At 37.3% G+C, this 16,099-nt stretch overlaps 1 protein-coding gene across 1 annotated transcript in view; it reads right to left on the reverse strand.

Moving 5' to 3' along the window:
- The window catches only part of CCDC15 (coiled-coil domain containing 15), a 165,313-nt gene that overhangs the window by 106,534 nt on the left and 42,680 nt on the right, over window positions 1-16,099 (reverse strand). Inside the window, 2 exon segments of the mRNA XM_042782449.1 lie at window positions 3,862-3,984; window positions 8,623-8,736. Coding sequence (XP_042638383.1) covers window positions 3,862-3,984; window positions 8,623-8,736 — 237 coding nt within the window.

The following is a 16,099-nucleotide window of genomic DNA, read 5'->3' on the forward strand; positions in this document are numbered from 1 at the left end:
CAAAAAAAAAAAAAAAAGTAAATGAGATCCACATGCAGAAAAATTAAGATTTATGCCTTACACATACAGACACACATAAAAAATTCAAGATAAATCAAGGACGTATATGTGAAAACTAAAACCATAAAATCCTTAGAAGAAAATGTAAAGGTGAGGTTGTGGGACCTAGTGTTTAATAAATGATCTGTTATAACAATAAAAATTTGAGCAGCAAAGCACAAAATAGATAAAGGGAACCTTATAAAAATTACTTTTGTAAATCAAAGGATTTTATCAACAAAGTGAAAAGATAACCTACAGACTGGGAGAGAACTTTTGGGAACCATGTATCAGATAAATGTTTAATATCCAAAATATATAGGAAACTTCTCTATATGAGACCAAATAGTCAACATTTACCCAAAAGCAAAGATGAGAAGGCAAGGAAAAGAAAGGAAGCTAGATAAATGAAAACAAAACTAACAGAATAGTAATAATGAGAATGCTGACACATTATGAAAATTGTAACCAATGTCAGGAACAATTTGTATAAAAATTGTAAGTGGGACCCTAATTTGCTATGTGAACTTTCATCTAAAACATTAAATGTAACATTAAACATAAAATATTCAAATGTACATACTCAAATATATATAAAACCTCTACCACTTAACAACAAAAAGACAAACCCAATCAAAAATGGGCAAAGGACTTGAACAAACCTTCACCAAAGAGGATATTCAAACAACCAACAAACACATGAAAATACATTCAACATCACTGTTGTTGTTATTTGCCGTCGAGTCGGACCCGACTCATAGCGACCCCTCCTTGGGTTTCCGAGGCAGTATCACTACGGAAGTAGATTGCCCCATGTTCCTTCCAAGAAGTGGCTGGTGGGTTTGAATCGCCAGCCTTCTGGTTAGCAGTCAAGCGCCTTAGGCACTATGCTACCAGAGCTCCCTCAACATCATTAGCCATTCCAAAAAAGCAAACCCACTGCCACTGAGTTGATTCTAACTCACAGCAACTCCCATAAGATTTCCAAGGCTGTAAATCTTTATGGAAGTAGACTGCCTCATCTTTCTCCTACAGAGCAGCTGGTGGGTTCAAACAGCCGACATTCTGGTTAGCAGCTGAATGCCTTACCATGGCGCCACCAAAGCTCCTTACAGAGCTGCAAATCAAAACCACAATGATGTATTATCTTACCCCCATTACAATAGCAGTAATAATAATAATAATAATAGTAAATGGAAAACAGCAAGTACTGGCAAGGTACTAGAGAAAGTAGTACCCTCATCCACGGCTGGTGGGAATGTAAATGGTACAGCCAATATTCCTCAAAAAGTTGAACACAGAATTACCATATGATCCAATCTCAATCCCAAGTATAGAGTTAGAAGAAGCAAAAACAGGATTGCAAACAGAATCCTGTACACCAATGTTCAGTGCAGCCCTGTTCACAATAGCTAAAAGGTAGAAAAAACCAAAATGTCCATCAACAGATAAATGGATAAACAAAATGCAGTATATCCATACAATGGAATATTACACAGTCATAAAGAGAAATGATGTTCTGATGCATGCAACAACATGGATAAACCTTGAAAACATTATGCTGAGCAAAATAAGTCAGCTGCAAAAGGATAAATACTATATGATCTCACATATACGAAATACACAAATATATAGAAACCAAAGATTATTAAAGGTTACTGGACTAGAGGAAGGAAGAAAGGGGGAGTTTTTTGTTTGGGAGGTATTAAATTTATGTCAGTGGTGGTAGAATACTTTGAAAAAGAATAACAATAATAGTGTCATAACATGAAAAATGTAATCAATGTAATTTAATTGTAAATATGGACACTATGGTATTGGTGAATGTTTTGGTGTGTATACATACTTTCACCACAATGAGGAAGAAAAAAAGGAAATGCGATACCATTTCACACCCAAGAGGATGGCTATAATCAAAAAGATAGACAATAACAAGTGTTGGTGAGGATATGGAGAAACTGGAATCCTCATACACTGCTGATGGAAAACAGTTTGGCAGTTCCTCAAAATGTTAAACAGAGTTATCATATGACCTAGCAATTCCACTCCTATACATCTGTTATGAATTGAACTGTATCTCCCAAAAGTATGTTTTGTGAATTCTAATCCCTATACCTGTGGTTAGGAACTCTGGTGGCCTAATGCCTAAGCATATGACTGCTAACCAGAAGGCTGACAGTTCAAACCCACCAACTACCCCTCAGAAAGAAGACTGGGCAATCTATTTCCATAGAGATATTGCCTTGGAAACCCAAGGAGGGGTCACTATGAGTCGGAACAGACTCCATGGCAGTTTTTATACCTGTGGTTATAATCCCCTTTGGAAACGGGTTTTCTTTGTTATGATACTTAGACAGTATTAGTGTACAATGTGTCTTAAATCAATCTCTGTTGAGATATAAAAAAGCAAATTAGGCATAGAGAAGCACAAGGAGAGATTGTCGTTGCTGTTGTTAGGTGCCATCATGTTGCCTCTGACTCATAGTGACTCTGTGTCAACAGAAAGAAATACTGCCTGGTCCTGCACCAGCCTCACAATCCTTGCTATACCTGAGCCTATCATTGAAGCCCTGTGTCAATCCATCTCGTTGAGGGTCTTCCCCTTTTTCACTGACCCTCCACTTTACCAAGCATGATATCCTTTCTCCAGAGAATGGTTCCTTCTAACAACATGACCAAAGTAGGTGAGACGCAGTCTGACCATTCTTGCTTCCAAGGAGCATTCTGGCTGCACTTCCTCCAGGACAGATTTGTTTGTTCTTCCGGCAGTCCATGGTGCTTTCAGTATTCTTCACCAACACCACTCAAAAGCATCAAATCTTCTTCCGTCTTCCTTACTCATTGTTTAGCTTTCACATGCATATGAGGCTATTGAAAATATCATGGCTTGGGTTAGGTGCACCTTAGTTTTCAAAGAGACATCTTTGCTCTTCAGCACTTTAAACAGGTCTTTTGCAGCAGATTTTCCCAATACAATACATCATCTGATTTCTTGACTACTGGCCTAGCCACGTGAAGTTTACTAAGGAACCAAAGAACAAGAATCTTTCTCCAGAGCCAAAAGAGAGAAAAAGTCTTCCTCTAAAGCTAATGCCCTGAATTCAAACTTCTAGCCTAATTGTGAGAAAATAAATTTCTGCCAGTTAAAGCTGCCCACTTGTGGTATTCCTATTATAGCAGCACTAGATAACTAAGAAAGTATCTACTCTAAAGAAATGAAAACATGTCCACACAAAAACTTGTATACAAATGTTTCCATCAGCACAATTATTCCTAATAGCCAAAAGTGAAACATTCAACTAACCATTAACTGATGGATGAATGGATAAATAAAATGAGGTATATCCTATAATGAAACATTATCTGTCAATAAAAAGGACTATGTTACAAAATGGATGAAGTTTGAAAACCTTCTGCTAAATGAAAGAAGTCTGTCACAAAATACCACATTTTATATGATTCTATTTATATGAAATGTCAGAATAGGAAAATCTATAGAAATAGAAAAATACATTAGTGCTGCTTAGGACTGAAGGCAGAAGGAGTAGGGAGTAATAACTAGTAGGTATGTGGTTTCTTTTAGGGGTGACAAAAACGTACTAAAATTAGATTGTGGTAATGGTTGTACAATCCTGTGAGTGTACTAAAATACTTTGAACTGTACAATTTAAATGGGTAAATTGTATGGCATGTGAATTATATTTTAATAAAACTGTTAAAAAAAATACTAGACATAATCTTAAACTTTAATCCTACCTTTAATTAGCTGTGGATAGTTCTAAGAACTTATTATTTTCCTACTCCTTACTTTTATTTCCCTACCTCATTTTGCATAACATTCTGATAATGTATCGTCGTTGAAAAATCTTGATGGACCTTCAAAGAAAATTCTTCTTTTGTTTCTGTATTTATCCTGATGGATGCTGGCGTCCTAGAAAGTGCTTTCTGGGGGACAAAAATTCAATACAAATATAAATGGTTTAGAGAGAGCAGCATCTTCATGATACTAAGTTAAGTTTGTAATAAAAGAGCTGGAATGCTCTTAGTAGATAATGGTAGTCTGATATAGAATAAAGGAGTTTTACTTCACACTTATTAAAAAATCACTCACATGTCAAATATATGAAAGGAAACAAGCTGGTAGGAGAATATATTAAATTTATAAATGACATCTTGCCCTTATATTCTAGCCAGTAACAATTTTAGAAGACTCATTATTTTAGTCTTGGCAACCTGACAGAGGGAAAGTAAGGACTTGTTCTATTTGTATCTGCAAATCTGGAACAAAAACAACAGACAGACAGAATCTAATGTCACTAAAGATAAGTCTAACAAGGAAATGAAACCAGAGTTCAACTGGGTTATAAATTGTTCTTTTCTGACTGGCAGATTCCCACTTCACATCACTGAGAGGGTAAAAAACTGTTCAGATTTGTGGGAAAAATTATATACTTGATATGAATGATAAGAAAAAACTCATAAATTTCTTAGATAATTTTCAACTTAATAGAGTGAATTTGCTTTTGAAATTTGTTTAACTGAAAAACACTTGCATTCTTCAGAAGCACACAGCCAGTCTGAATTCACATTAATAGAAACAACAACAATAATGAATTGCACTTAAATGGCACCTTTGACGTATAAGACTCATTCATACATAACACTGGTTTGTACAAAGATGTTATCTCAGACTTAATCCAGCCTTCTACTGCATATTTATTTCAGTTATACTTGTGAACAGTATTCTTTCTGGAAAAAAATCACTGAAAGGTTTAAGTATGTTCCACACAATATAAAATATCACTCTCTAAGACCTAATAACCTTTTGGTTTTCCTGACTTATTAGAGGGTGATCAATCATCATATTCTAACCATACCATAAAGTCATTTATTTTTTAAAAAATATATTTTATTGAAATATAATTTATGTACAGTGAAATACACAAAACTAAAGTGACATGGGTCAATGCATTTTTTTTTTTTTTGTAGTGCCTAAAGTCATTCTAATGTCTGAAACTATATAATACTGCCAAATCCACAGTAGGTATGAAAACTCACAAAAAATCAAGTTGCTGAGAATAATTTAGGCACAATAGAAACTCTATCTTGATTATGACAAGACAATGCTAGAAAAATACAACCATAACAAATACATCTAGAATGGGCTGCCATATATAAACACATATCCATGCCTTTGTTTTTTAAATTTACTTATAAATTTCCTAATTATCATTGAAGAAGCAGCATTATAGTTTAGTGTTGACAAACCACAAATACATAAGAGATAAATGTTATGATGGTTATGTTAAGAAGTTAATGGAAAAAATACAATAAGATACATAGTGTCAAAATATAAAAGAATATAGCAATTAGGAAGCTGAAGTGATAAAGAACTAAATAAAAGAGTTGAGGATGGCAAAAATAAATAAAGTAAAAAAGACTTTTGGTAAATTTTACTAGACGCTATTAAAAACTTGAAAATAATGCCAAGATTAAGTAAACACAGTAAAACATGAGTCTAAATTTTTTAACTCTAAAATAATTAGGCAAAAAAAAAAAAAAATGAATAGGCACCAAAACAAAGTCATTTTACCAATACAGTCTTAAATATCCTTATGTCTAGTGTCACATTTGGATTTCAACTACTCAGACTAATCTTATGTTTTGAACCAAAAGAATGTTTTCTTTTTAAAGAAGAATAGTTACTGATTTTTGTTGTGATACAAAGTGAAACATGTACCAAACTAAAAAAATCCACTGCCATCAAGTCAATTCTGACTCAGAAGGAAGCCTATGGGGTTTCTAACGCTGTAAATCTTTATGGAAGTAAATTGCCTCATCTTCCTACCACAGAGCAACTGGTGGATGTAAACCAACAACCTTATGGTTAGCAGCCAAATGCCTTACCCACTACACCACCAGAGCTCCTTAAACTATGTACTGTACAGAAAATTTAAAAAGAAAGAAAAGGAAAGAAAAATCCCCTAGTAATAATACTTCCTAAGAATAATCATTATTAACCTCTTGGTCCATTGCTTTTCAGGCTTTTGGGTACGTACATAGAATTCTCTGCTCTTTATTTTGCTTTATTTTTTTTCATAGTATCTATCATTTAAAATTATATTATATATTTGTTTGTCTGCTTCTCACTAGCATTGACGCTCTTTGAGGATATCTGTATATCTCTTCACTATAAAAGCCTGGCCACTGTAGACATTCTATAAATATTTGTTGAGTAAATATATATTTTTAACAACACTGAGAACATACTGCACATAGTTTGTATCATACTTTGATCACTTAACTTTATATCACAGACACTCTCCCTTGTCTTCAGATACTCTTTGAAAACATATTTTTTAGAACGGCTATATATGGATGTATTATTACTTATTTGTCTATTCCCTATTACTGAATACTTAAGGTTATTTCCAATTATTTTAATATTAAAATTATGTTACGAAATAAATAAATATGTGCATTTTTAAAAGCTTATTAAAAACAAATTTTCCCAACAGCAGTGCAAAAACGGCATGGAGGCCACATGTTCTGACCTCCTCTAATCCCACAAGAGGAAGACAGGAGTACCAGCAGTAACCCAAGGCCTATTACTGCAAGGCCAAACATGCTGCCTCCCTCCAACCCTTTCTTCAACCGTTCATCCCAAAGCACCACCACCTCTCTCCTGGGTTCGATAATTCGCTGCAGTGGTCACACAGAACTCACAGATTATGGAGTTTATTAGGGAAGCACCAGGCTACAATTCAAGTTCAGGAAAAACACTCAGTCTCTCTCCCAGCCACCGTCTCTCAGCCAAGTCTCTCACAGTCTCTGCCCCAGCAGTGCATGTCCCTCAGTGTCTTACTCAGCAATGTCTCTTGTGTCTCTTTCCCAGTAGCACGTGTCTCTTTCAGGGGTGTGTGTCTCTTTCGGCAGCACGTCTTCCTCAACCAGCAGTCAGAGAGACAGAGTTCTGCTTCTAAGGAGGCCTCCTTTTGAGCCCGGCAGGGTGGTCAAACTAGTCAATCACAGCATCAGAAATCTAAGCACCTGAGAGAGAGTGGGAACCCCCCAGAACATTGTATTGCGCCATGCCCAACAGAAATACTCCACGTGGGTAACATTTACAATCAGGAGCTCCTCAGTTGCTCATTCCACCAATGAGTTTACAATGACTTATGGGTAGAAAAGCCATACTAAGTAATTTACTACACTGCAAGCAAAAACACCAAAAAATACATGTGTGGATATATATGTATGTTTGCAGGCATATATGTGTATAAACCAAAAAAACAACAAATCCACTGCTATCATGTCGATTTTGACTCCTAGCAATCCGATATAGGTATTCATGTATGTATATACAGATTGAAAAAAAAAAACCTCACTGTCATCGAGTTGATTGAACTCATCATAGTGACCCCTCCTTGAGCTTCCGAGGTGGTATCTCTACGGAAGTAGGTTGCCCAACCTTCCTTCAGAGGAGTGGCTGATGGGTTTGAACCACCAGCCTTCTGGTTAGCAGTCAAATGCCTTATGCACTACGCCACAAGAGCCCACTAGCCACTCCTCAGAAGGAAGACTGGGCAATCTGCTTCCATAGAGATGCCACCTCGACAGGTAGCTATGAGTCGAATCAACTCAGTGGCAGTGAGAGAATTTACACAGATATATATATATATATATATATATATATATATATATATACATACATACATACACATACACATAACAAAGCACAGAGGGAGCAGTTACGGATACTTTGTAGACATAACCAAATACCTTGTGGGAGTAGACTTCTGGATTTGAAGGTTTAAGACCATAATCTCATGAGACATCTTGGTCAAATGGCATAATATAGTTTATAAAGTTATACTTTACATCCTAGTTTGATAAGTAGTGTCTGGGTTCTTAAAGCTTGCAAGTGGCCATCTAAGATACAAGTATTGGTCTCTACTTCTCCAGAGTAAAAAAGAAAGAAGGAAAGCAAAGACTCAAAAAAAGAAATTAGTCTATAAAACAAATGGTCTACACAAACCACAGTCTCATCTACCCTGACACTAGAAGAACTAGATGGTGCCTGCTACAACTAGCAATCATTTTAATCAAGGCCACAATAGATGGACACTGACAGAATGAGAGAAAAATGTGGAATAGAATAAAAAATTCCTTGGGAAAGAAAAAAACCAAAAACACCAGAGCTACTGGACTGGTTGAGACTTGAGGACTTCCTGAGATATTCTTTAAATCTTGAACTGAAAGGAACCTCTGAGGTTACTTTGTAACTAAATAACAAATTGGCTTAAAAAATAATGACTATCACCCATAAGTATTATGCGTCTTTAAAAAAAAAAAAATCAGAAAGTAAGGGGGCAGGGAAACTAGATTAATGGAAATAGAACAACCAGAACAGAAATAATGAGAATGTTCATGCTCTATGAAGGATTTAACCAGTGTTACTGAACAACTTGCATATAAATTGTTGAATAGGAACCTAAATTGCTATGTAAACCTTCACTGAAAACACAACAAAATATTATTTAGGGAAAAAAAGAAAAAAAAAACAAGAAATAATGAATTTACCTCTTGGGTGGGAATACTTTTCCTTTTACCCTCTGGAAACACTGATGCCTGTTTTTTGCTCATAGTTTTAAAAGATGCCAGCCGGTGACGTACCTGTTTCATGGTTTGACTGAGCTGCCAGGAAAAGGAAAAAAAAAAAGCAAACAAAAGCAGGCTAAAGTCTTAATACCAAATATACTAAGTGTTCCAACAGGAAAACAGGCCCCTATTATTAAAAAATGCCAGACCTAAAGCAAGAGGATTACTTGCAAAGACGACTTTGATCTGCTGATAGTGTTTTCACAAAATTATTTTCATTATTCTAAAAGACTACATTTCATAATTAGATTTAAGAGTTTTTGCTCAAATTGTTTATTGATGATGTATGCTTGATATTAACTATATACACAAAGATGACAGAACCTAAAAGTCTGAATTAATATATTTGGAAATACTGAGTAGACATATTCCTTACCTTATATTCATCTTTTCAATAAGGAGTTAAGTCCAACTGGTCCATGTACATCTAAATCACTTTCTTCACTCCTTGTGATCACTAGGACTCTATTTCCAGTACTCCTAAAACCCCCTTTTCCTTATTTATATGAAATTCCTCTTCACCTCCAATATTTGAAGACTGTAGCCATTAAAAGTTTTACTCAAATCTCCCTTCCTCCAGGAAGTCTTCCTAAATTAACTTAAAAAACAAACTCAAACATCTGAACAGAAATAATTTGTTTCAACTACTCTAAGTAACAGTTGATAAATGAGCATTAATATTAAATATGTTGACTTTGTCTTCATTCCTTGTCTCTACCTAGTAATTTCAGCATGCACCTATTTTGATCTCTTTTTTAAATAAAAAGACTACTTTATATATCACAAATCTGCATATAATGTCCCTTCAGGGAAAGAAATTAATTATATACCATTTTTTACATTAAGCATTACATCACATCAAGAAAACACATATCCTCATACTACTCAGTAAAATTATGGCAAAGCCACCAGAAACAGTTCTAACTCATTTATTGAAAGTTCAATGATATCAATTCTCACTTGAAGTGGAATTATGACCTCCTGACGTAAATAAAATACGTTATAAATTTTACTAAAAATAGCCAAGGCTGTTGCTGTGAGTTGATGCCAATTCACAGTGCCCCTACAGGACTAAGTAGAACTGCTTCATAGCATTTCCAAGCCTGCATGTAATCTTTAGGAGCTCTGGTGGCATAGTGCCTAAGGCACTTGACTGCTAACCAGAAGGCTGGCGGTTCAAACCCACCAGCCACTCCTCGGAAGGAAGGTTGGGCAATCTACTTCTGTAGTGATACTGCCTCGGAAACCCAAGGAGGGTTGCTATGAGTCGGGTCCGACTCAACGGCACATAACAACAACAACATGTAATCTTTAAGGAAGCAGAATGCCACATCTTTCTCACGCAGAGCAACTAACCAAAAAAACAAACAAACAAACAAACTTACTGCCATCAAGTCAGATCCAACTCCACTCCTTGGGTTTCAGAGGCAGTATCACTACAGAAGTAGATTGCCCAACCTTCCTTCCAAGGAGTGGCTGGTGGGTTTGAACCGCCAGCCTTCTGGTTAGGACTCAAGTGCCTTAGGCACTATGCTACCAGAGCTCCCACCACAGCAGCTAGTGGGTTCAAAATGCCAACTTTTCAGTTAGCAGCTACCACCACCGTGCTACCAGGATTTCTTTACTAACAATTGTTGTTGTTGTGATGTGCCATCGAGTCAGACCTGACTCATAGTGACCCCTCCTTGGGTTTCCGAGGCAGTACCATTATGGAAGTAGATTGCCCAACCTTCCTTCCTATTACTAACAATAGTAAACTAGAAATAAAAAACTACTCAGTTTATTAACAGCACACAATCTCTGTTTTGTCCTAGGTTCCAGAAGGTCTATAACTTCAGCTGGAAATCACTTGAAACATTTTGCTCATTGTTCCCTCAAGAGGGACAGTTCTAGATTTGGTTAGCTGCACAGTGGTTAAAGGGATCAACTGAATTGGTCATAATATTCAAAGCTGTATAAGTGCAGATGAGGATATAATAATAATGCTGTTGTCATGTGCCATTAAGTCACATCTTACTCATAGTGACCCCTCCTTGGGTTTTCAAGGCAGTATCACTATGGAAGGAAATTGCCCAACCTTCCTTCTGAGGAGTGGCTGGTGGGTTTGAACCGCCAGCCTACTGGTTAGCACTTAAGTGCCTTAGGCACTATGCTACCAGTGCTGCTATTATTATTATTATTATTATTATTATTATTATTATTATTATTATTATTATTATTATTATAATAATACAGAAACAGGAATATGCCTGCTTTTATTCATTGTCAGGTATGTTAATTGCTAATATGCTATAACCCTGTACCGTATAACCAAAGACACAAAACCCCATCGTAGCAGTTCTGGTAAGATGGCAGAATAGGTAGAAAGCCTGCACAGACCCTCTTCAACAAAGAAAAGGGGAACCAGTAAACACAGATACAGAAGATAATCCTGGAACACTGAGCTCTGAAAGGAAGGATATAGAAACTCCAACTAGCAGAAGAATTTGCATGAAAATACCAAAAAAGGAGACATACACAGCTGCGGTCTGGCACCGAGCCTGACTGCACAGATAGCTTGGATATTGCCAAGTGGTGGTAGGACCTAAAAATTAACCTAAAAACCAGCCCTGCTAGCCAGGGACTACATGGAGGAATGCTCTAGTGGCTGGGGAATAAAAGGGGAAGCAGCAAAGAGGACAGAGGCTGAGGTGTGGATTTTTGCCTGTCTGGAGGGTGCAGCCATTTTGAATGTTTACAAGTGGCTTGATCATTTTAGATATTTAAAGCAACAGTGTTCTCCCAGATTCCAGGAACTTAAGAACAGGCTCTGCTTGCTGGGAACCACAAGAGCATTCCGGACGCACGAACAAATGCAAAGGTGCAACATTACCCTTGTCACTCTTATATCTCACTCCTCTTGGTTAACAGAGGTGCAGCCATCCTTCACTCTCACCCACCTTCCAGGCTGGCAGGAATTTCATCCCAGTCTATGTGCTACGACAGAGCCTAGGTGCCCTGCCACCCTGTCCAGATTTTTTTTTTTTTTCTTTTTTTAATTTGTTTTTGACTGTTTTAAAATTACTACTACTATTATTATTATTGTCCTTTTTATTATCATTCTTTATTCTTCCCTTCCCAGGTTCTAGTTTTCAGCTTTTACTCTTTTCCCTGTTCCTGGTTACAATTTTTTTTTTTTCTGTCTTGTGCTTAATTCTGTTCCTTGCTTTACTTTTTGCGTTTTTCCCGTTTTTTCTTCTTATTCTCCTGCTCTACTTTTTTCTCTTATTGCCCTCTCCCCAGATAATGTGGTGTTTTTTGTTTTGCTTTTTGTTTTTTTTCCCTTTTTCTCTTTTTGGTTACTGTTCCTGTGTAATTACCCAGTGTGTTTTTTGTCCACTTGCTGTTACTTTTTTTATGGTTATTCAGTGTTATTTTTGTCTAACTGAGTGGAAGACAGCAACAGTCCCCATATAACACAACGATGCCCACACCACCTGCAGCTTCACTTACTGAGAGTTACCACCTCCTTCTCCACCAATGGGCCTACGATAAGCAACCACCAAGAAGAGCTGCTTCACCCTTAGCTGCTCTTCACAAACAGTTAACAGAGATCTAAATACAACAAAGCCATGATGTCTCAGAGACAACAGACCATCACAGTCCACACAAAGAAGCAAGATAAAGGGATAGACACAAGGGAGCAGGATACAGACCCAGAACACATCCCGAGGAAGAAGCAGCATTGGAACTCCCTGATAAGGAATTCAAAAGAATTATATTAAGGTAACTTCAAAGGATTGAGAGACAGATCAAGGAAAACACAGACAAATCCCTAAAAGAATTTTGGAAGAAATTACAAGAACAAAATGACAAAATAAATGAAAAATTAGAAATGATTCGAAATCTACAGATAGAAACCCAGAAGATTAATACTAAATTGTCAGAAATAGATAACACATTGAAAGGACAAAAGAGTAGAGCTGATGCAATGGAAGACAAAATTAATGAGATTGAAGACAAATACCTGAATACTTCTTTGGAAAGGGATCAATCAGAAAAAAGATCAAAACAAAATGAAGGAAGCCTAAGGACCATGAGGGATACCATCAAAAGGAATAAACTACGTGTCATTGGAATTCCAGAACAGGAAGAGAAAAATAAAACCACTGACAAAATTGTCCAAGATTAGTTGGAGAAGAACTTCCCAGATATCATGAAAGATGAGAATACATCCATTCAGGAAGTCCAATGAACCCAACACAGGATAGACTCCAAAAGAAAATCACCAAGACGTATCATCATCAAACTTATCAAGACCAAAGACAAATACAGAATCCTGAAAGCAGCACAGGAAAAACAAAAAGTTGGAAATAGAAATACCATTTGACCCAGCCATTTCATTACTAGGTATATATCCTAAAGAAGTGAGAGCCATGACAAGAACAGATATGTGCATACTCACGTTCATTGCAGCACTATTTACAATAGCAAAAAGTTGGAAACAACCTAGGTGTCCATCAACTGAGGAATGGATAACCATACTTTGGTACATTCACACAATGGAATACTATGCAACCCTACAGAATAATGCAGAATCAGCAAAACCCCGCATAACGTAGATGAACTTGGAGGACATCATGCTGAGTGAAATAAGTCAATCACAGAAGGACAAATATTGTATTAGTCTGTTATTGTGAAAGTCAAGGAAAGGTTTATATATGGAAGGAAATTTTCTTTGTTGGTTACCAGGGGTGGGAGGGTAGGGTAGGGGACACTGTTAGATAAGTAGAGATAAGTACTGATTTGGGAAAAGAAGGGCAATGTACCAAATGGGAGTGATCAACATGGTGACACTGAGGAAGAGGAAGACATAGAGAGGTACATGAGAGATACAGATAACAAAGATGAAACTTTTTGCACATACAGTACCACACTGTCAGTGAAGGCAAACATGGGTATATGGGTGGATAGATGGGTGGACAGGCTGAACTCTTAGGTATGTCTATGCAGCAGGGAGTGTACTCAAGACTATGTATAGGGTTGGCAGACAATGGTTCTACAAGTGTATTTGTATGTTCTGTAAGAATTCCCAGGGGTACAGTAGAGCTGACAAGGGACAAGGTTGTAATCACTTCTTGGTCACAGCCAGCTACCCAGATGGACCGAGTAGTTGAACCTGTGGACTTAGGACCATAGTTGCAGGGGGGAATCAAGCTCAATTGGCATAACATACTACACAAAACATTGCTCCACCTCCTACTTTGGAAAATAGCAACTGGGATCTTAAAAGTTTGCAAGCAGCCATCTTCATGCAATGATAGGTCTCTCCTCATGTAGAACAAAGGAGAATGAAGGAAACCAAAGTCAAGGAAACAATTAGTCTCCACGACTGGTACACCATCCGATCTGCAACCTATACAACTATGAGACCAGAAGAACTAGATGGTGCCCGGCTACCACTGTCAACCACTTGGAGGGGGATCTATGTAGGAGATCCTGGATAGAGAGGGAGAACAATGTGGAACAAAACTCAAAATCATTTGGGGGGAAAAAAAAAAGGGGGGGACCAGGTTTGCTGGTCTGATAGAGCCTGGTGGAACCACTGAGACTATGGTCCCTAGCTGCTCTTCAGGTCTGGGATTGAACTTATACCTGTCGCTTCTAGCCAAACAAAAGACAGACATATGAGTTGAACATGTACCTGAGATAGATACATTCCTTGGAGAGAACAATCATGGGAGAAAAAAGGGTTATTTATGCACAGGGAGACAGTTCAGGGGGCAGGAGTGCATGCAGGAATGGACACAGGGAAGAGGTAACTATTAGGAGGAAGTGGGAGGGGAGCTGTTGCATTGGGGTAAATTGTAGTCAATGTCATGAGACAAAGTGTATGTGAACTGCTGTATGGAAAGTGAATTTGCTCTGTAAACTTTCACCCAAATCACAAAAAAAAAAAAAAAAAAACCAAGCTTATGAGTGGCCATCTATTGGTCTCTACCTATCTAGAGCAAAGAATAGTGAAGAAAATCAAAGACACATGGGAAGAGTTAGTCCAAAGGACTGATGGACCATGAGAACCTCAGTCTATATGACCTTAAGACTAGAACTAGATGGTGCCCGGCTACCAATACTATCCACTCAGAAAGGGATCAAAATTGGAGACACTGGATATCGTATAAGAAATATGTAGGATAAAACTCAAAATCATAAAAAGACCAGGCTTTTTGGTCTGATAAAGACTATGGCCTTAAATTACCCATTGGGCCTGGAATTGAACTCACTCCCTTGACTTAACTCTCTGCCAAACAATACCTATACCATGTAGTTGCACTCCTTAGAAAAATCTACCATGATAAATCATAAGGGCAGCATTTACACAGGAAGAAAAGTAGAGAGGCAGGAATGTATATGCAAGAAAGACACAGGGAAAGGATAACCACAAGGAGGAAGTGGGAGGAAAGCTATTACATTGTGTGGAATGTAACCATAGTCACAACAAAATGTGTATGAACTATTGAATATAAAACAAATCTACTTAGTAAAATTTCACCCAAATCACTATAAAAAGCTTTTTAAAATAAAAAAACCCAATGCAAAAAAAAAAAAAAAACCATTGTAACTGATTTAAAATAGGAATGCATGGCCTTTACTTAAGGAGCCATGGTGGCACAGTGGAGAAAGATGTATCAGTCTATTTCTGTAAAGATTACTGCCTTGGAAACCATAGGGAATGGTTCTACTCTCCTCCAGGGTCAGTATGAGTCAGAATTGGCTGGGGGGCGGGCAATGTTTTTTTAATAGCCACTTCCCATTAAGGCTAGAAGTACATAATCTTCATTTCCCATCAAGTCTAAACCTCTATTAGAGTCATAGGTTGGTGTTATACCCTTAAGCAAGATACTTCCACTACTCCTGCAGTTGGAATATAATTGTTTCTCTGTCAAGTCAAAATGATTCACCAAACCTCAACTCAAAGGCCCTTTCAATGACCTGCTATGAGGGTTGTAAAAGGCTAAATAATAGCCACCTAAACATATCAGGTCCCAAACCCAGGAATCTATAAATGGCTTGTGTGTCGCTGTGAGGCTGGAGGCTATGCTACCAGTCCAAATACCAGGAGAGTGACCCATGGTGGACAGGTTTCATCGGAGCTTCCAGACTAAGACAGACTCAGAAGAAGGAAGGTACCCCCTACTTCTCAAAGAACTGACCTGTGAGAACCTTATGAATAGCAGTGAAACACTGACTGATGCATTACTGGAAAACTTTATGAGTAACTCTGAAACACTGTTGTGAGTCAATCTGAAGCCAGAGTTCTAGTAGCCTCCAGGAAAATCTTTAACCAGAAACCTTTTAGTGTCAGCAATACTAACAGGACTTTTGGAATTCTAAACACTCCTTAGGGCCTTTATCTGCC

The sequence above is a fragment of the Orycteropus afer genome, unplaced genomic scaffold (assembly GCF_000298275.1).
Source record: "Orycteropus afer afer isolate SDZICR_OR568_19922 unplaced genomic scaffold, OryAfe1.0 scaffold00325, whole genome shotgun sequence".
Lineage (NCBI taxonomy): Eukaryota > Metazoa > Chordata > Mammalia > Tubulidentata > Orycteropodidae > Orycteropus > Orycteropus afer.